This window comes from Cystoisospora suis (genome assembly GCF_002600585.1).
Source record: "Cystoisospora suis strain Wien I chromosome Unknown contig_290, whole genome shotgun sequence".
In the NCBI taxonomy this organism is placed as follows: domain Eukaryota; phylum Apicomplexa; class Conoidasida; order Eucoccidiorida; family Sarcocystidae; genus Cystoisospora; species Cystoisospora suis.
Window position 1 is genome coordinate 39775 of NW_027153092.1, and position 20586 is coordinate 60360.

Consider the following 20586-nt stretch of genomic DNA (forward strand, 5'->3'; position numbering starts at 1 on the left):
AGTGTTATCAACATACCTCACCGCTGCGGCTCCTCAACTCGCACGCAAGTCCTGGCTTGGTAGCAGGCGCGCCGCCCGTTCTTACCGGGTATGTGCTGCTTCCGCTGGAGGCACCTAACACTCTCTGTCTTGGAACAAGGCACATGATTGGGCCGGGGTCCGCACGGGCAAGCAGATCTGCTATCCTCCCGTCCCCTCCCCTTCCACTCACAAACTAAGTCCTCTCGCTAACCGGCAACGTCGCCTCTGCCTTCTGCTCTTCCCCCGCCTAGGAGAGAGCCAGGACCGGCTTCGCCGGCATGTCCAACCACTCTCTGTCGTCCCAGAGGAGATATAAGTCGGAATTGAAGAATCAGAGCCTCAGAAAGGACACAGTCATGCAGCTCTTTGTTTTTGGTGACTAGACATGATGGATTCTTAGAGAAGACCTCCCCGTACAGAACTTTATTTGTTCGCACCCCAAGATGGGGTGCCGTGTCCGCGTGGAGACCACTTCTTTTGGCTGCGTGTCTGTCTGATAAGCGAGAGAACTCCTGAAGACTGTCTGAAACCCACGAGCTGGAGCAAGTCAAGTATTTGAGTGTGTTTTCTCTTAAGCGGAAAAACAGATTGCGAGCTACGGCTTCACACCAAGCCCGGCGTTCACTCATGGGTGGGAAAAGTGGGAGCCCAAAGTTAGGTGCCAAGCGTAAACAGTGCGCTTGCAATCGCCTCTTGAGCGCTCCTCTCGGAGGTTGTGCGAATTTTCCCAATCTGTGCTTGGAGACTGTGCAAAACTTTGCTCGAAACGAGAGCCGAGCGCCAAGTCTCTCAACTAGTATCTGGGGTCTTTGATCTTCACCGGATTTGCGTCCTGCGACAATAGTGACGCAGTTCTACATGCAAAAGCAGAGCTAAGCAACGAGCGAATTCCGCGATATACCGGAAAACGGGGTGAACGGGTAACGAAGTCGCGGGGAGACTAGCGAAGCTTCGTCTCAGCATGCCAACAACAGTTTGCAGGACAGAGAGAAAAAGCGGTACACTAGGGACGGAGACTTGCTGTCCGAGCCAATATCTCCCACGGCAGAAAAATAACTGCCGTCGTGAATCTCTCCTTGAAGAGCTACACAAGCTACAGTACACTACCCACTACGGCTGACGAACCTAACGACTACCGCTATCGCCCCTCCCGCCTTTGTACCACGTTTTATCTCTGTTGCCGCGCCACTCTGTGCTGAGAAGTCTATACAAAGCTTCGTACCCGATGTAGTCGTTCTGCCGTCACGGGAGGCGTTAGTACAAATTGCTTGTCACGATAACAAGCGAGAAGAGAGATTCCATGTAACGCAGGTGAAGGAGGCCTCACACTTCCACGCATGCAAACAAACTGCTCGGCTCCAGACGGTTCCACTTTACTCCGATAAACAAACAGCGCATACTTCATGAGTAAACGCGGGGACGACCACCTCTCGAGTTTGAACACCGGAAAAAGAACGCTCACGCAGAGAAAGCGCAATTCGAGAGAAGAGAGGCAAAGCTGAAGAACAGTAGAAACGAGTCAGCAACGAACAGAAAACCGGACTTCGTAAGAAGGATTGGTTAAAATGTCACTCTTGAGAACGAGTTCCGGAAAAGAAGAGGAAATGGAAGCCGTGCAACAAAAAGACAGTTCAAACAACATTGGTCCTCCGCTTCTCTTGTTCTGTTTCAGAGATATTCTCCCTTCGTCTTGCTGTGTGTCATGTGACTCCGCTAGTTACCCGTGTGGATAGAGTTAACGTTGGTGTAGAGACCAGCGGAGATGCATTTATGAATTAGAAGAAAGAAGGTGAAGAAGTAGTAGGCCTTCGAACTCCTATGGTCTCCTCCAGCATCTGGACTCCTCGTAGCAAAATATTACTGTCTACTCGTCTCTGTAGAAGAGAAAGAAACAAAAGCATGACGAGTATCTGACGGCTTCATGATGCGAAGTAAATGAAAACAAACATGAACCGACGCCGACAAAATAGATGGAGCCCAGTCCTCCAGTCTGGGAGCACTTGACATATATCGGACAAGCCCGGCACCGTAATATCGTAACACGTGAAGACATGGAAGTCGAGTGTACCTACAGATGGGACCGAAAGGAAACAACCGCATTCGAGTCGCTACACGGCAAAGAGAACGTATCTCTCAGCGCGCCTTTGTGTCGACTCAAGATCTCACCAATAAGAAACTAAAGCTTCTCCTTGGCGAACACCACATTTTACTGTCTTGTACAGAAACACTATGAAGGATTCGAACGCCTCACTGACGCTCACTGTACCCAACACACCTAACCGGGGAGACAGGGAACGCAATATCAAATCAACGGACCTCCTAACCAGCTTCCTCCCTCTCTAAACAAAGACTCGAGTACCCCCCTCAGTTCACACGCAACAAGAACTGTCATTACCACTCCCGCTTGGCTCCTCCGCTCCCTCCCCCCCTCTGTCCTGCTAGGAACAGTAGTCGTCGTGGTCAGGAGGCAGACGACAGAGCTCCATGCAAACAACAAAAGAGAACACTTCTCTTCTTCCTCTTCCTCCTCTTCCTCCCCGAAATCACCACCACGAACCCTACCTACCCGCAACTGAGCCATTCTCCAGCTATGTCTCCAGTGCTCCAACAGCATGTAGCATCCTAAGCCCACACTACAAAGAGCGATGAGCTGATTCAAACGACTACTGAAGAACCTGAAGGAGGGCGGAAGAAAAAGAAGAAAGAGACATTTCTTGAAGGACGAACGAATGGTAGAAAAGGCACATAACCCAGCGGGTGCTGCTCTTCGAGAAGAATGACTTCCAGAGAGGTGAGATGAAAGACCATACAGAAAGCTTGTAACTCTTCGGTCTTCCTTCCTTCGGTCATCTTGCATGAACCTCCCGAACAAAGCGAAACTATGCACGCATACGTGATGTACGAATGTATGTACGTGAGTACCTGTGTGAAAAAGGAAATCTGCACCATGCTTGAGTGGTTTTATGTGTACTGACTGACCTGGAAACCCAATCAAAGAACGGACTAGATTTGTTCTCCCGATCATCTCGGTGAGACAAATTCTGAAGGTTCGACTCTGTGGTAGATGCCACTTCCGTCTTGTTTTGTATAATGATATTAGGAGGAGGTAAAGGCTTCGATGCAGCAGCCGTAGCTAGCTGTAGGTGTAGCATTTCTCCTCGTAGACGTTGAAGTTCCATCAGCATCAGCATATGAGCTCGATGACTCTCGACTGGAAAAGGTGGCGGAGGCGGAGAAGACGCGGACGACGACGAAGCCAGCTGAAGGAAGAGAATGATGAAAGACTACAACGACTACGTGTTTTATGTAATATATACACCCGAACATAACTCAGCGTGCGTTGGCTTCGGCTTCGGAGGAGATGACTGTTTGCAGGAAAGAAGAGTCATCAAGACTGGAAAAACGACATAGAAAAGAACCTATCTCGAAAGATTGATGAGAAGCAGTGAACGATAGTATGATTCCCTTTGAACAAACGAAAGTAGAGGAAGATGGACTGTCGGAAAGAAGAACAAACACGAGGAAAAAAGCGCGACTGAAGAATCGGGATGAATGACACGCACACTATTTGAAATTGAAGCTACAGAGAACACAAGCGGATATCTATCACGATCAAAATGCGCCTAGCATCTAAACGATTCTTCTTCTATATTCAGGGCCCCTATCTATCTATCTATCGCAGTAAAGCCTGCAACAGAGCTGACTTTACTATTAGCTGAGATCCGAACGGTGGCCGGCAGAGATAGATTGGTGTGGCGGGGTGACAGCAGACTCAACCAGGACTTCCTTTTTTCCCTATCTTCTTCTGCGAGACAGTTTTTGACTTCATGAGAACAGACGCTGAGAAGAGAGAAGATGACACCAAAGTACAAACACGCGTTCCTAGAAGAGTTCACCAGACTGAAACGAAGGAAAACAGATCTCTTGTCCCTTACGTAGAAATCGTCAGGAGAGTAAGGAAATCCCCGTCCTCCTCCACTTCCTCCTGCCATAGTTAGAGTGTTATGGTTCATGATGGGATGTCTGGACAGCGCAGAAGACTCATACGCACCAGGCATATAAGGAAGCCTGGCTGAGGAGAGAAAAGGATGTTGATACGGTCGAGGTACAAGAGAGCTTTCATCATCTGTCTTCTTGTCTCCTCCTGTTGCTGATGCTGAACTATCCCACTTCTCTTCTCTACTATCGCCTGGCTCTTCAATCTTATACGGTGGCGGGGTCTGAGAGAAACTTCTTTTCGGCGCGGACGTCTCTTCCATTCTTTTCTGCACACAATCATCTCCCGAAAAAAACTCTGATCTTTTCTGAACTCGTCTCCCCTCCTGTCTCCTCTCTTTTTTCTGGCCTGAATGTTCTCTTCCTTGGCTGAAGGGTTGCTCACTCTCTCTAGCGGAAAACGTGCCTCCCTCTCTCTCTCTCTGTCCCTCCTCCTCCAGATCTCCACACTCAGAGAGACGCGAATCTCCGAGACATCGAGCTCTACCAATACCAGCAGAGCTACTACGACTCCGCTCAGAAGGGAATGGGAGTACACTTTCTTGAGTTTGGTTTTTGAGACTGGAAGGGGGAGGCGATGTCTTCTTAAGGGCCGATACAGTCTCACCAAACCGCTGCAGAAGCTTTCCTATGGGATTGATACTTAGGGCTGATTTGAAAGACGTTGACGTAGTCGAGCTGGAGGAGACAGGAGACGCTGTCTCCCTTGGAGTGAGAGGGCCTTCTTTAGAGAAGGAGGAAGACGAAGAGAAGAACGGAAGAAAGACAGCAGAATTTTGCTTGTCTGGAGTTGCAGAAGAATCAAACGACGGAGACGATGAAGAGAAAGTGGAAGAAGAAGAGGAGCAAGGAACACGTGCAAGAGATGAATGAGAATCTAGAGAGAGACGCCGTGAACCTGCACCTCCAGGCAGACTCGCTGCTACGGGATAAAGAGAGGAAGAGCTCTGCGAAGTTTCTAACGAAGAGAGAGACGAGAGAACAGCCGGAGCGGAAAGTGGAAGAAAGGATGTTTTTGCAGCTACACCGAAGGAAGAAGAATCAGGTCGTTCTTGTCCAGATGCAGTATTACGAGCAAGAGATGAAGAGTACGGCGTACTGTCACTATGTGTAGTCTGTGCCGTACGTGCACCACCTAATAGCGATAAAGTGGAGGTTCCTCGATTCCCCTCCTCTTGTTCGAACGCCCGGGCGTCTTTCACTGGGGAGTTTGGACGAGAACAATTCACACGAATTGCAGAAGTTGAAGTGAGGAGGTGCGGAGAAGATGAAGAAGCGAAGACTTGAGCCGAGGAGAAAGACGAAGCAAGAGAAGCTGCCTTTCTATTCTGATGATGACGGTCTCCTTCTCTTACCTCGGTACACTTCTCGCTACAGAACACCTCTACGTGATTTGCACTTTGCGCCTTTCTCTCATCCTTCAAAGCAACGACACCATTGACCGCTGTTTCCCTACCAGGAAAGGACGAGGAAGAGGAGAAGAGAAAAGTTCTTACCTCAGAGGTTTTAGAAGAGACACATGGAGAAAGAGCATTCTCAGATTCCTCGTCGTCCGAAGAAGAGGAGGAAGCTTCCTGGGAGTGGTGTTTATACACCTGGACACTCTCCTTTCCTACTGCCTCTTCTCTTTCTTCTGCTGGTTCTTTACCTTCCTGTTGAGATCGCCCTCCGGATGGCTGTAGGTCTTCTCCGGCTGTTACGCCAGTCATTTCTTGTCTTGTCCCCGCAGATGAAGAAATACCGACAAGATCATCTCCACACGGCCGAGAGACAATACTGAACATGATGAGAACTCCCCTTAGACGCAGACACGACTTCCATAGAAACCAGAAGGAACGGTTTCCTTTTCTCGAAGAAACTCTAGATAAAAAACAAGGCCAAGACCCTGCCTATTTCTGTCGGCCTGGTACACGGAAACTGTTTCATTGATGGATCGGTGCAGTATGCCCAGTGGAGGGCTAGACAGGAAGAATATTCAGCTCATATCCAAGGGTCCGATAACAAAGAATCTACAGACGATTTTAGCACCAACCCCCTCCTAGAGTTCACCGAATAGTAAAGGGTTCTCCGTTTAACACAGAAGGTGAAAGGAGAAAGGCAATCGTTAAGGAGACCAGACACAGCAAGCCGCGAACGAGGCATCTTAAAACTTGAAGAGCGTACAGGAGGAGGTCTTCATCGCTTTCTCTTCGAAGCAACGTCGAGCGTACGACAACGGAGAACCAGAAAATGAAGAAACAGAAGAAGCACAGTTTGTGACGTAGCAGTCCATTTCAGACCAATTTTCTTTCACCCGTCCGCCAGAGATCGGTTTGTTTTTGATACCAAGATGTAGCAAGAAAAACGGAAAGGGAAGGGCCGTGAGAAAAGAAGAGACAGCAAGCAAAGAGGAGGTGACGGAAAGGACGGCAGAGGGACCAATGATGAAAAACAGACTAACAATGATCGGAGAGTGATTGGAAGTTCTAAACCGGACAAAATTCGACTAAAGAACTTTCGCGCAAAGGGAAGGGAGACTTTTCTTTCTTACCGAGTGAAAAACTCGGTCAGCCAAGCACGACTCATCCCTTTTCTCCTCATCTGTTGTTGACAGCGTTTCTCCCTCAAGCGAGAAAAATGGAGAACGGGTTTCGCTGCTCCGAAGAACCAACAAAGTATGTAGAGGTTCTTCTCATAAGAAGAGATGCAAAAAGGGAGACGGCACCAGAAGGGCAGGAGGAAGAAACGGGATGACTCCCGATTGAACGGTGAGAGTGAGGACACTTCACCTGTTCCGTTAGTAAATCGATTCGCACTGCTTCTCAAAGGAAAACTTCGGAGATTCTTTCATTTACCACAACAACAGCGACGTAGAGGCTTCCGGCTTGACTAATGAAGTTTCCTTCTTCTTGTTCGAGACGAATTCGCCTGCCTTCCTCTACTACCTACACACAGCAGCAAGACTCAATCGGATTCTCCCAATCTTCAGACATTCTTCAGTCCGACGATTTTCTTTCTTGCTCTCTATCCGGTCAATTGCTCAAGCAAGAAGGATCCGTCTATCATCCTTGGACGAAAAAACTCATCCTTCACCGAGCCGCCGCCCCCTCGGGCTTCTCGGTTAGCTCTGGGATCTTTCGCTTTCTTTGGCGTCTCTCTCCTTCATTTGGAAAGACCAAACTTCTCCTGTTCGTCTCCTCGCCTTTGTCCGGGTTCTCATGAGAGACACTGAAAAGACTTTTCGTCCGGCACTTCTCTTCTTACTGTGGGGGTCCGGATTTCCGCGCTGCCACGCGGCACGGGCGCGGATGAGGGCCTGGCGACCGTTCCTCTCAGCCTGTCCAGCAGATGTAAAACTTCTTCTTGTCTTCAGTCTTAAGTAACGCACAAACTAGGGACTTCCTTACCTCCCAGCTTCAGAAAGGAGACACGTCTCTACAGCAGAGGGGTGCAGTGGATTACATGGGAAAGACTACACTGCCTTAAAGTCAAGACGGGATTTCTATTCACGCTGTATACATACATACATACAGACATCCCCTCGGCTACACTGCACGTGAGACTATGAAGCCTCATGACGGAGGAGGTGGGTCGCGGGTTCTGCTGGGAAAGACCGCCTTCTACATTCCCCGGTTTCTTCATTATACGGTAGTAGGTCGTCTCCTTCGGGTGCCGTTCAGCTTTCGGTTTGCTCTCTTTTTGACATGAAGTAGAAGAGATGACTGAAGGTGAAGGAGGGAGCTTATTGGACGGGAGAAGACGAGGAGGAGAGGAGGAAGGGGTCGACGATGATGATGATGAACTAGGCGATATTTTCACGGCGGTTCAGCTTGCTGAGGAACTGAGTCAAGACGCTGGAGAGAACGCGTCACGTCCTGTCACCCCGTTGTCTCGTGAAAGGAACTGCCCGAGTACACCTGAAAGTGTGGGTAGTGGGCGTCATACAGCTGATACTGTACTCAGTGTTCAGACGCCTGAATACTTGCGTCATGTAGTAAGTACACCCACGTCGGCTGTACGTACGCCACAAACTGGACATCAGCTTTCCACTCCACCTACAGTCAGACGAAGTACAGATCCATCCCCACTCATGCATGAAGGCAGCTCGGCTCTAGGAAACCAGAGCAGCCAGAATCCAGTCATCACCAACTGTGCTTCTCCGTCCGGGCCTCTTTCTCGAGGAGGGATCGCGTCTCGACAAAGGAGTGGAGAGAGCCAGGATCGTGACGATGGAAGAAGGTCAAGACAAACTGTCCCACTGGTAACGGAAGCGAGACTTTTATCTCCTCTTAGGCAACCGCGGGGCTGCGCACAAACATCACGTCACGCGGGACGGAGTGCGAGGACACCTGAGCATGAAGGACGGGGTCTGGGTACAGCTGAGCGTGGAGGGCGGAGTTGGGGTACATCAGAACATGAAGGGCAGAGCGTAGGTATACGAGGGCAGGGGGGATGGGCTGTAGGTACACCCGGACCGAGTGTAGGTACCCCTGCACATGGAGGGCCGAGTGTAGGTACCCCTGAACATGGACGGCCGAGTGTAGGTACCCCTAGACATGGAGGGCCGAGTGTAGGTACACCTGGGCGTGGTGGTCCGCGTGTAGGTACACCTGGGCGTGGAGGTCCTTGTGTAGGTACACCTGGGCGTGGAAATCCGAGTGTAGGTACACCTGGGCGTGGAAATCCGAGTGTAGGTACACCGCGTAATGGAGAGGTAGGAGCCACAGATTCTCAGTCATCACCTGAGCACGCCGTTCTGCGTCAACGCGATGAACGACCTTCTCCTCCTGAGGTTTCTGCGCCCCGGGTGAATGAGCCCTTTGAACTTGAAGATGACCTTCCAGATTTTTTTGACGCCCCTCTGCCCGCGTCAGGGGACTGGAACGACTTTCTTGCTCTCCGAGTGCGACAGGAAGATCCACAACGGAGAAGAGATCAGGGTAAAATCACCGTCCATTCATACGTGCACGTACATGCGTGCCTACACATAGAAATGTTTATCAACATTCATACATCATGCATATTCAGTCATGCCGCTTCATGCAGTGGTCGGCTGTGGTATATGTCAAGCGTTCCTTGGAGACATAAGCTCACTGAAGCCTATCATTCTCTTTTAGAGGGAAAAGAGAGAGGAAGGCCCCGTGGTAGCTGAGATGACACTTTTCCGTTTCCATTTCTTTTGCGTTGCCGTCTGTCCGTCAGCCGTGCAGAAAAACGAACCGGTTTAGGTGCTGGCTCAACAAGAGAGATTCTATGTCGGTGCCTGCTTTTTTCATTTTTGTCTTTTTTCTGTAGAGAGAGGAGGACAAGAGAACTCTAGTCGATTAAGCGCGCGAGATTGTTCTCAGTTGCGATTGAGTTTGCCTCTTCTTCCTTCTTCTTCTTCTTTCCCGTCCACTCCTGATGCATCAGCAGAACGTCATCCTTCCTCCGCTGTCATACCGACGCCTACCGCACTTTCTCAGAATGGTGTACCCATCGCTCCGCCACCCTCCCGGCCGAGGTTGAGCCCTCCTTTCATTCCTGCTGTTGCTTCCGTCATTTCTTCCGGTCCTTCTTTTTCTTCCTTGACTGGGAGACTTGAAGAGGAAGACGTGGAACGTGTGAGGCAACGGCCATTGAATCGTAGAGATCTTGGGGGGTCTATACTACTTGGCCGTTCTGTACGTTCGTCGTCTGTCCTTTCACCTGCTCCTGTAAGGAGTGGATTCTCATCTTCTTCGACCGCTGCCGATGCATCAGTCAATTCCCCATCCCGGCAATTAACGTCTTCTCTTCTTTCAACTGAAGGGGGCCAAGGGAAAGCCAATCCTCTCCGAACGCACGTAGGAAAGACTCCTGGGGGGTCACGATCACGTACAAATCATCATCTTGCTACAAGGCCTCCTCCTCATCTCTCTGTCTCTCTTGACGACTATTTTTCTCCTGCCCGGAGAGATGCATCTTCACCCTCTCAACGTCAGCCTGATCTCTCTTCTGTGGAAGCATCGACAGTCACTTCTTCTCCCCGTTCTTCTTCTTCATCCTCTGCTCCACCTGTCAATGCTGATGATGGCGGCGCCTCTTCTGATCACACTATCACGACTTCACCTGAAGCATTAGTCCCGTCTCCATCACATTCGTCTTCTAGTGCTCCTCCTCGACCGGGGTCTTCTCCACCCCGCTCAGCTGCCTTACCGTCTCCCGCGCATGATGATCCGTCTTCTTCTTCCTCTACGACTTCGTCAGCTGGGTTGTCGGCGTTCTCTTCCTCTTCTGATGGATCTTCTTCGTCGGTTCCACAAGACTTAAGCAGGGGTGGTAGTAGCAAAGCTGCGTACCCTCCGAAACGTAGAAGAGGTCGAAGTTCGAGTGAACAAGAGGAAGGCGATGGAAGTTCATCAGAGACAACGTCTCGAGTCGGAGCAAGGGCGAATCATACTGAAGCTTCTAGATCAAGAGGTCGGAGGACCTCCCGTCTTCTGTACCATCTACAGAAGGAAGAAACTTGCGCTGTGTGTTTGGCAAGGCTGGATATCGCTAAGGAAACCGCTAGCATAGAAGACTGTAGTCATGCCTTCTGCGAAGGGTGCATTACTTTGTAAGTCTCTCTTCACACCTACTAAGCATGCTGACGTCCTTCTTCTCCCTCGTACTTCATTTTCTTTTTTCTCCTTCTTCTCTGTCTAAGCCTTTGCTTCGTCAATCTTCGTCTGCCTTCCCGAGGCTGGAAAGAGAGACTCTTTCTTTCTTTCTCTTCACCAGTTGCCGTTTCTCGTTGTCGAGAGCCATGCAGACTAGTTCTAGGGAAAGAGATGTCTGTCGTTCTACGGGCAAAGCGGAAACTGGATGGGATAGGGCAGCTAGAGATACTACCTGTTCTGTAGAGGGCAAGCCGGCCCTCTTTCCTAGGAGACAGCATGGGTTAGAGGAGCATTCCGCGCTGGATGTGTGTGGTCATTTAGAATCTGCCGTGTCTTCTCTTTCTTCGTCTATCTGACGACTTCTTTTTTGTGAGGTATCTCCCTTCCGTTCAGTGATGGACAAAGGAATGAGGTGTAGATACACCCATGTTAATTCTATTCCAGCGGACACTTTCGTCCTTTTCGTATGCTTGGTCTTCATCTTTTTTCAATCAAGAGTTGATACGGGTACGCGCCAGAACCTTGTCCTCCTCTTGTTTGTAGTAGAGCAGTGAGATTTCTTTCTCTTTCTGCTTCTGTCGTCTACCAGAAGAAGTCGAAAAGACAAAACACATGCCGGTGCCCGCTTATCTCGCTTGGGTTCATCCATTGTATCTATTATAGTCTTGTATTGCTCTATCGCTCGTATTCCGTCTTCGTCTTTGTTCTCTTTTCTTCAGATGGATTCATCAAGGCCGAGATACATGCCCCCTCTGTCGTGGTTCAGTGACAGCCATCCTTGTATGGCGACAAGGGCCGCCGCCAAAGAAGAAGAAAACGAAAGAAGGCTGTCCTTCTTTCTTACCTTCTTCCTCTTCATTGCCTTCTTCTTTTTCTTCGTCTGCTTCCTCTTCCTCTTCTACGTGTAATAACAACGACGTAGCGCCTGTCCGTGTCTCCGATCAGAAAACGGCTCTCCTTGAGTCGCGGTCAGAGGGGTGTACAGAAAGCACGTCATATTTCTCTGAAGATACGGTGTCCTTTGTCTTTAAAAAGAGATTAACAAGACAAGGAAATAAGTTCAAGAAAACGTCTTCTCCAACTCCAGCAGAAGTTACTCGTATTAGTCGTGTGACGCCCGCTTCCGGCGGAGGAATCCTGGATGCATCAGCGGCAGCACGAGCTTCACCGATGACGCCAGTGCTAGGTCCACTTGATTACCTCCTTCGAGGCGGTAAGTAGAGGAATAAATTCACGAAGCAGTCACGAAGAGGTTGAGGTTTATTGTCAGGCTCTCTTGCAGAGGAGAGGAATTGGATCGGAACTTGTAGGAAGTCTTGAACCTCTCGTGTGTACAAGGCGAAGTCAAGAGAGACAGATCCACGATAGTCGTGGTGTACTCAGCAGTCTGGATAGTTTGAGGTGGTATGTCTGTGTACAGGAGTAAATAAATGGTTGTCCCAATTTCTTTATGAATACTTATGTCTTTTCATCCTTGTGTAGTGGAATAACACAGGGAGTATGTGTGTCTGTCAGACCGGACTGTTATGCTCAGTCTGCGTACTTAGTTGGATCTCGAGAGAGGAAGTAATTTTCAACGATAAAGCAGTAACACATAAGTGCTCTCAGGGATGGATGTCTTTTCTTTCACTTTTCGGTGTGTCGCTGCTGTCTGCACAGCCACTGTAAGAAGGTCGTTCTTTCCTTCATTCTTTTCTCCCTGTCCTTCACTTGCTTTCTTTTTCATCTTCAATCTCATCGCTTTCTCTCACTGAAACACGTCTTTTGTGGTGTGCCTCTTTCCTCGTCTTCTTTCTCTTTCATCCTCTCGTCTTTTTTATCTTCCTTTGCTGCCTCATTCGCTTTCGTATTTATCTTCTTGCCTCTCCCCTTGTATGAGCTCTAGCATCACCTTCTTGTCTCCCCTAATCTTCCCTCATCTCTCCTCTTCTTTGATGTCTCCTGCGTGTCCCGCCGTAACCGCAGAGGCACGAGAAAGTAGTCGAAGAAGAAGAACGGAAACGTCTACTGCCACAGACTCTCATCCTGAAGCTTCCGTCAGACCTTCGAGCTCGGACAGACCGACACCGCCTCCTCCTCGATCTTCTTCATCCTTGACTTCTTCTCACGTTTTGACCGTCCCTGGCCCTCCCCCACCTCCTCGTCCGTCTCTTCATGGAAATACATCAAGGAGGACTGCTGTCACAACATCTTCGCTGTCTGAGCAGCGTGGTGAACTTTCATAGGACTCCTGAGAGGAAAGGAAGAAAGCTGTTCAAGTTGTTCGTTGTCTTCTCTTCTGTTGTGAGGTGATGATTTCTGATGGAGATACTGTTATATGAAGTTTTCCTTTCTCCTGCCGGTGCCAGGATTTCACTTGAGTTTTCCACCTTGGCTTGCACGGTTGTTGGCTGGCCTTTCAGTTTCGTGTTAAAAGAGATCTATCCCGTTGTCTCGTACAGTAGTGGGGTGTTCTTTTCTCCTCTGGTAGGAGACGGGGTTGATCTCTGAGCAGGAAGTGAGCCCACACGGTAGGGATTACACTCGTGTGATCCATACAAATATAGATGATGAGGGCATGTACACATACATGCATATATGTGCGTAGAGTTATGTGGATACAGCATGCGTGTAAGGTACAAGTATATATATATATATGTAGATGTATATAGATATCTGTGATGCTTGTGTATCTCTCCAAGGATACATATATGAACAGATAGAGGGGTGATGCGCTAATGTGTTTTGAATTGAGTGTTCTTTTGCACCTGTATATACACATACAGATATGTGATTTTGTATTTATGGTAACTTGGTATATATGTATGAATTTTTTTTGTCTATCGCTGTATCATCAGCTGAAGGAGTAAGAGAGGGGAGGGAATTCATTGTTTTCGTTTCAAAGCTCAGGTAACATTCCTTTTTAGATAGAGAGGGTACGCAGCCGCGATGCAGCAGGAGAGAGTGCTTTTCTCTGTGGGTGACTCGGATGCATTTATGTTTCATATTCAAAGGTTCTCACTCACGTTGCACGTTGGACAGTTTCCTTCTATGCAGAAGAAAACACTCATCGGTCTTATATACGTTTCAACGACTTCACCGGTTTCCGTTGTCAGAGAATTCTCCAAATAACAAGGAAACGAAGAGAGATCACCCTCTCCTGTGTAGTCAAGACTAGAAGAGAAGAATATGGTGTCGACGCCAGGCATGGCGACGTTAGTGTAAAGCTTTCCTTTTCAAGTTTAGATTGATCCCGTGTTTTTGCTAAAGGAACTGCGGTCGCATGGAGCTCTTGAGGGTATCTTCATGGAAGTCGTGGAGCAGAGGCGGACGGTACGGCAGTCTTATGTTACACCTCATGATTCTCATGAGCTATCTTTTGTTTTTTTTTCTCGTAAGAGAGGCTCGCGGAAAGCTCGTCCGTTCTCCTCTTCTTTTCGACGGCACAATAGAAAAGAAGTTGGAGAGAGATTTATGTTGTCCTTCAGTTCACCTGGGCGTAATGAAACCGGGGTTTGAACCGATGGACGGACTGAAATGTTTCTTCGTATCTCCACTTTACTATCAGGACTCAAGATATCTTTCTTTCTGCAGACGTGAAGCGAGGCTCAACGATAGCTCAAAGACTTCCACGTGTTCCTCTCTTGACTTTCTGACGTCACTTGAGGTGTACCTACACCCTCTCGTTTTGAGTAGTCGTTGTCGTGGATTGGTTCATTTTCATGAACGACGTATATAAACTCTAACGACGTCCATTTCTAACAGAGAGATAGGCAAATCGTCAACGCGAAGAAAACGGTACAGCTCACGAACTTCGCAGAGAAATATTCATGAAGGAACCAACAGTAAGAGGACTCAGAGACCGCTAGGTTGTGTTACTCCAGTCTTCACTCACTCCCACTCTTTCGTTACAGACAACAGGCTTTGCTAAGATTGCGAAGAGAAAAGTGAGAATCCCAAGAATCGGAATGAAGAGATTTTCGGTATTGACAGCCGATCTACTCATGCGCCTAGCAGGACAGATGTGTGTCGAGTGTATCACACAGGACAATTTACGGAAGAAGAATCGACTTTCTTAAGCAACGGGAGAGACGAGTCTTATCTCTTTCACATGAGTAACGCGACGAGAAGGCTGGGGTTTTTCTTATGTGTAAGGGAGAGTGGGAGAAAGTCCTGTGGAAGAAGAATCAACGGGAGTGGACTGCTGCTGTCCTGTCGTACAAGATTCGACCACGGTCCATTGCAGCTATTCAGTGATGGCGACCTCGCCTCTCACTTTTCTTTCTTTTTTCTGAATGGTTAATTAGGAGTTTTCGAAATCTTTGATATCGCAGTTTCAGAGGGTTTTGCCTCCTTTGATACTGCGAGTATCATGAAGCATTTCACGGATAGCACCCTACAAGAAAAACAGAGAGAGATGTGTGTCTCCCAATTTTCCCGGGGTGAGGCGCGACGACTACACGAGACCGGTGAGGTTTCACAGAGAAAGTCGCCTTCGGGAAAGATGCTACGTTGTATCTTCATCTCTGTCTCTACATGTACAGAACACAGGCAGGTGGTATATATTTATGACTCTGGGTACAGCAAGCAATAGACTGGAAAGACGGTGAGGACCTACTGACGGTCTTGTATGCGAACTTTCGGTAAACTATAGAGACGATCGAAAGGACAATACACACATCGGGGTACCTCCTTGTGCTCTCCAGCGTCGCGTCACCGTCTATTTGTTTGATTCGTACTAGACACCTCTAAGTATCTATAGAGAGTGGGAGAAGAACCGACAGGAGAGTGACAGACATGCTGGACCCGCGCGTCAACTACTGTGCATGTACATGTGTATGACTATACACCCAACCGTATATCTATTCAGATGTGTGCATCGTATAGGCATACCACAGTACGTACTTGGTGTGGACTCCACGCTATCTTCTCCGTTGGAGTATCTTTGGATCTCTCCATAACTCGAGCAGATCTGTGTATACGTCTGGATGTTGTACGGGGAACACTTTCGAGAATTTTTTTACCTGGAGGGAAGGCCTTTCAAGGAGCTGACCGGCTGTCGCGCGTTTTCTTGGATCTCTATGAAGCATCAAGTCGACAAGAACTTGAATTTCCGATGAGTAGTGTTTAGGAAGTGGAGCTATCTGAAAGCAGAACCAAACAAGGAAGGTTTCTCATCACGGCGGAGGAGGAAAGGAGAGAGGCAAAGAAAGTCAAGGTAGAAAGAGAATCCCCGTTACAGATCGAGGGGTTTCTGTGAAGGAAGGAGTGGAGAGTATTAGCTAGGACCGAATACGTATATATGTTTCTCCGTCTAAACCGACAGGACATTTTTCTGAAGTGAAGATGTCAGAAACAGGGATGGATGCGTGACTACACAAGAGGGTGAGGGACATTCAACTGGACGACGGTGAGAGACAACAGACAGATATACAGATCGATCAAAGTTTTCTTTTGTTTCGATTTCGTTTGGTAGAATGCCTGTTCATCACAGAGAACGACTATCTTACATCGATGAATGTGATCTTTTGAAGAAATTTCCTCGCGTCTGGTTCGTATCAAAAAGACGTCTGTGGTGTAACGTCTTTCTCTAATGACACCCTAGTCCTTCCCTGTATGTCTCCAATGACTTATGACACCGGCGGTCCTGCTATGTCTATAGCTTCGTTATATTACTTAGTGTTCATCGAAAGTTTGAGTGGATCTTGCTCTGAGAAGGCACAAAAGAGAGATAAAAAGAGGAAGGAGGTACGGGAAGGAGGAAAGGAACGAGGGATAGAAATGCGAAGCGTCACCAGTGCACTGAAGATAACTTTCTGTCTCTGTCTCTCTTCTTCTTCCTCCCTCCTCTGTGAGTGTGTGGGAGCTTGTAAGTGACTTTCCCTTCTCTCTTCTCATGATGCTTACTTACCGGCATGTTTTGAATCTTGTAACACAGGTCAGGCAGACTTGTCGCCATATGGAAGGGCGTTTTAAACGTCGCTAGCTCATATAAGACGCATCCTACAGCCCACATATCACTTGCCGTCGCGTACGGCTTCCCCTGCACGCAGCAGATGGCCAGCTAAAGATGCGAATACCTTCCTATCGGGTATGAGCATACAACACGCTCCTCGAGAAGAATGAGGGAAAGCAAAACACTCAACGCTACTGGAAGAATGGAAGTAGTCTCACTAGTGAGACTACTTCGTGCATGAAATGACAGTGTCCGGTAGAAAACAATGCTAAGATCCTAACAAAGAAGAGGCGAGAGAAACCTCCGGCCAGTTCATGGAGGTTGGTGACTCTGCACACAAATCCATTACCTTAGCGTGAACAGGTAGACAATGTGGTCGAGGGATTCCTAGGATACATCGGTAAAACAAACAGTGAGACACAGCAGGCTTCTGTTGTCACTTCCGTGTTTTAGACAAAGCGTCTCAAAATGAATGAAACATGCAAACTGGAGCGGGGTGATAAAAAGGACAACCATGAAGGTAGTGTGGATGTTGTAGCGGTCTAGAGTTGGTTTTTATATAGATGAAGCGTGGAAGCCTCTCGACCTACCTATAGACACGTTCACTATATGAAAAGATAAGAAAAAAGCGAACATGGAATTAAGAATTAGAAAGAATGAACTTACAGCGCAGAGCTCCGGACTGAGATAAAAAGGGCTCCCGATGAAGGTTTTGGCTTGAGCCTGCGTATGATCAAGAAGTTTACTTATCCCGAAATCCGCCAGGCGAATTCTTCCATCCCAGTCTACTAGAAGATTCTGACTTTTTATGTCTACGACGAAAAAGAGAAAGACAACCAAATCATAGCTTCTGATGGCAGTTTACTGCAGCGAGACTGAAAAATTTCTTCTGACTGTGATTATCCACCTACCTATCCGGAGTAATTGAGCGTGAGAGACAAAGGGACGATAGATTTCTTTCTCTTAGCAGACCTTTCTTGTTCTACCTTCTGCCTCTCCCTAACTGATGAAGAAGGTCTCTTTTTTAGCGCGTACGTATGAAGAATAGGCAATTACAGGTGTCTGTTCTCTCTAGGCGGCACTCGTAAATTCAGGCATCCGTGCATCCGAAGATCTATCCGTGTGTACGGTGTAGAATGCAGAGTGCTCACTGGCTTCTACCCAGCCAACTCGACCACGAAAAACGAAGAGCATACTTACCCCGATGAATGATCTTATGGCTGTGTATGTGTTTCAAAGCCATCAGAATCTGAGCAAGCCATCTGAGAATCTGCGACTCTTTGAAGGGGACCTGACTCTGGCACCTCTTGTCAATCACACCTGCTAAATCTCCATCTATTGAACACATCCGCACCAGGAAGGCGACAATTGAAGACAAAAGAGAGAAAATAACAGATACCTTTTACCTCCTCGAAACGGACTCAGGAGGTAGGAATGGTGACGTGGATAGGATATGGCAGGAAGGAGTAACGAGGAGAAAAGTCTGACTGACATTCTGCTTTTCCCCCAGGAGTCGTTTTCTACTCATTATTAACCTCTAGGAAGATGGGATTCTCTTGCGACTTGATAGGAGGTCGTGTTTCTTTTCAAAACGAGACTGGAAAGAAGCGTGCACTACCGGAACGCGCACGCCGGAGTTGGAAAGACCACGTTGCTATCTTAGAGATACGGGAAGAGTACTGAGTGAGCAACATCCCGCCGTGGCTTTCCCGGGTGACATAGTAGAAGCTGCTACACTCTTAGAAGAGACGTTTTCGGCTTGCCTCGTCCCGTCTATTCTTCACTAAGAAGAAAGAGTCGGAGGGCGCTCAGATCTCTGTTGCTCTTGACTGCTCCGAAGCCTTGGTTAGGCTATCTAGCCACTGGGATAGGTTGTCGTGCTTCTGAGTGGATGGTCGTAAACTAGTTTCCCTGCTCTCTGTGGAACAAGCAACTGCCCTGAAGAATAGAAACCCGTCAGACGGAAGGCCTCCGAGAGAGCGGAGGGGGCCGCGGGACGACTATTGAAGGAGTCGTGGGGTGGCTTACCTGCGCAATAGTTCATGACAATCTTCAAGAAATTCCCATCCATGAAACTATCAAGATACTTCACTACGAAAGGATGTTCCAACCGAGCAAGAAGCTGAAGAGAAAAGCACACACACAAACAGTTCATAGAGAAGCGATGCAGCCAGGAAAAAACGATCTAGATTCTCTCTTGGGGCTTCAGTCTGAGCAACAGTAATGAACCAAAACACGTCTTCACTTGAACAATTATGAGGTCTGGCTCTCCTCGCAAGTGTCTTGCAAGGGAAACTGCAGGGAAAAGAAAGCAAGAAGGCAAGATGAGGCCAAGCAACATGTATTTTCTTTTCTTGGCGGACACGAGAGTGTCGCCCGAGGCCAGGAGCTGATCGTTCGGTTGTGAAGAGTCAGACGGCCACACAGACCGGTATTCTCCAAAGAGACTGCTAAGCGGTTCCACTGGAAGGAACGAAGTAGAAGCACTGGCATAGAAGCCGTTCTTCTTGTCACTGGCTAGGCACCAAACAGGAAGTTTAGTGGCCATTTGCTCCAGGGGAAAGAGCATTTGTCCGTGAAACAAGAGGACAGAGAAATGAGTGGTTTACTGAGGAGGAAAAGGTGAGGAAAAATTGTATGCAGAGCCTCCGGATGAACAGCGCTCAAGAAGAGGAAAGAGGACGGAGTTGAACTGACCTGAACCTCAGTGATACAGGATTGTCGTTCTTTTGGGCTCATTCGTGTCACATCAATGGATTTGATAACGCACCTAAATGAAATAAAGAGAGAAACAGGGAAAGATGGAACCCATTCTCCCTTAGCGATTCTCGTCTTCGGACAGGAAACTCGAGCCGGTGAATGCTACACACATACTTGTTCCCTTCCTCATCCTGTGCTAAGTACGCAGTCCCGTAAGCCCCTTCCCCAATCTCTTTGATGCAGGTGTACTGATCGACTTTCGCCATCTTGTCTTTCTTCACAGTTCTGTCCTTCGAGGGCTCTGCAGGAGTTCGAGCGAATGATTTTTGATGTTTTCAGTTGAAACTCGGAGTCTCGCAGACAAAAGTGATTTCACCGGTCGCCTAGCCTCTCTGGTTTTGGAGTGACAGCGGAGTAGGAGACATCAACAGGAAAACCCTCGGCAGAGACAAAAGATCATCAAAAGCCTGCCAAACAAGCGAAAGAAAAGAACCTGTCTAAAGGAGAAAAGCAGGGGAGAGAAGACTATTTATCACGAATTCCTCCTACTGCACCCCTGCCTGCCAAGCCGCCAGTTTGCAAGACCTCTTTAAGATGAAGACGCGTGGACGGAATTCCGTACAACAAGAGTAAGAACTATTGTGTAGAGACGGGAGGTGATCCTCCGTGTGTCTTCCCACATCAGAAGTTTCGTACGGTTGTGCTGGCGTGTCAGTTCAGTCTAAGTTGTTTATGTCAGTAAGCTCGTGGAGAGGCTATTGCTGGGGAAAGAAAAAAGAAAGTCACCAGTCACAAGGAAGAAGGGAAGTTTATCCATACATACCAGAAACTCAGGAGTCAGCATATTGTAGACCGCGGAAAGCAAAGCACAAAATCCGTACCGAGCATTCGATGTTCTTCGAAGAGGAACACGCAGTTGTGTGACCCGCTTGCGAGTGCTCGCTTCTTTCACCAGACAGATCGTCAGAAGCGTCTTCTCGGGGGACTCACCGCCTGGTGAGCATCATCTAGGAGTAAGTGCTTCATAAATAGAAGGGCGTTCTGTCGTGGCTGGTCCGCGTTGTCGGCGGAGAAGATCGGCATCGGTTGAGATGCTAAAAACCAATTACGGTAACTGGCTCGTAGGATGAGATTCTCCTCTCTAAGAGAGAAAGTATTGTTTCTCTCTGTGAGTGGCGTTGCTCTCTACGCTAGGAAACTTTTCGGACCCGCCGGTGATCAACAAACGACCTCTAAACCGTCGGTTCTTCTCTGTAGAAAATCCAGGCCGACGTGGACGTACTTACAAGAAGGAAAACTTTCTACTGCTGGAGTCCGGGTGATACGCTACTG

General features: G+C 48.3%; 3 protein-coding genes across 3 annotated transcripts; 1 reads left to right on the top strand and 2 right to left on the bottom strand.

Annotated features, from left to right (window-relative positions):
- Positions 1-1376: 1376 nt before the first annotated feature.
- On the bottom strand, positions 1377-6783 carry CSUI_000742 (microneme associated). The gene is made up of 4 exons (XM_068060973.1): positions 3957-6783; positions 3001-3281; positions 2588-2696; positions 1377-1895 (listed from the first exon to the last, which is right to left on the bottom strand). Exons 1-4 carry the CDS (start codon positions 5799-5801, stop codon positions 1797-1799), a joined length of 2334 nt encoding a protein of 777 aa, XP_067927046.1. The 5' UTR covers positions 5802-6783; the 3' UTR covers positions 1377-1796.
- CSUI_000743 (zinc c3hc4 type (ring finger) domain-containing protein) lies at positions 6496-16444 on the top strand. The gene is made up of 4 exons (XM_068060974.1): positions 6496-8936; positions 9292-10576; positions 11339-11832; positions 12585-16444. The coding sequence occupies exons 1-4, from the start codon at positions 7715-7717 to the stop codon at positions 12842-12844; spliced, it is 3261 nt and encodes a 1086-aa protein (XP_067927047.1). The 5' UTR covers positions 6496-7714; the 3' UTR covers positions 12845-16444.
- On the bottom strand, positions 14872-19544 carry CSUI_000744 (serine threonine protein kinase). Its single transcript, XM_068060975.1, has 8 exons — positions 19429-19544; positions 19252-19324; positions 18583-18676; positions 17755-17889; positions 17221-17366; positions 16510-16641; positions 15623-15742; positions 14872-14994 (listed from the first exon to the last, which is right to left on the bottom strand). Exons 1-8 carry the CDS (start codon positions 19518-19520, stop codon positions 14935-14937), a joined length of 852 nt encoding a protein of 283 aa, XP_067927048.1. The 5' UTR covers positions 19521-19544; the 3' UTR covers positions 14872-14934.
- Positions 19545-20586: the final 1042 nt, after the last annotated feature.

What these genes read in the sequence shown, in the direction of transcription:
- CSUI_000742 (XM_068060973.1), bottom strand. Translation starts at nt 5,801, where the DNA reads ATGTTCAGTATTGTCTCTCGGCCGTGTGGAGATGATCTTGTCGGTATT. An exon ending in ACTCTCCTGACGATTTCTAC is followed by an intron (nt 3,282 to 3,956) that starts GTAAGGGACAAG and finishes CTCTTCCTTCAG; the next exon opens with CTGGCTTCGTCGTCGTCCGC. An exon ending in GGAGAATGGCTCAGTTGCGG is followed by an intron (nt 1,896 to 2,587) that starts GTAGGTAGGGTT and finishes TCTCTTCTACAG; the next exon opens with AGACGAGTAGACAGTAATAT.
- CSUI_000743 (XM_068060974.1), top strand. Translation starts at nt 7,715, where the DNA reads ATGACTGAAGGTGAAGGAGGGAGCTTATTGGACGGGAGAAGACGAGGA. An exon ending in ACAACGGAGAAGAGATCAGG is followed by an intron (nt 8,937 to 9,291) that starts GTAAAATCACCG and finishes TTTTTTCTGTAG; the next exon opens with AGAGAGGAGGACAAGAGAAC. An exon ending in TGATTACCTCCTTCGAGGCG is followed by an intron (nt 11,833 to 12,584) that starts GTAAGTAGAGGA and finishes CCGTAACCGCAG; the next exon opens with AGGCACGAGAAAGTAGTCGA.
- CSUI_000744 (XM_068060975.1), bottom strand. Translation starts at nt 19,520, where the DNA reads ATGGCGAAAGTCGATCAGTACACCTGCATCAAAGAGATTGGGGAAGGG. An exon ending in TGTCATGAACTATTGCGCAG is followed by an intron (nt 17,890 to 18,582) that starts GTAAGCCACCCC and finishes TGTGTTCAATAG; the next exon opens with ATGGAGATTTAGCAGGTGTG. An exon ending in TCAGTCCGGAGCTCTGCGCT is followed by an intron (nt 16,642 to 17,220) that starts GTAAGTTCATTC and finishes TGCTGCGTGCAG; the next exon opens with GGGAAGCCGTACGCGACGGC.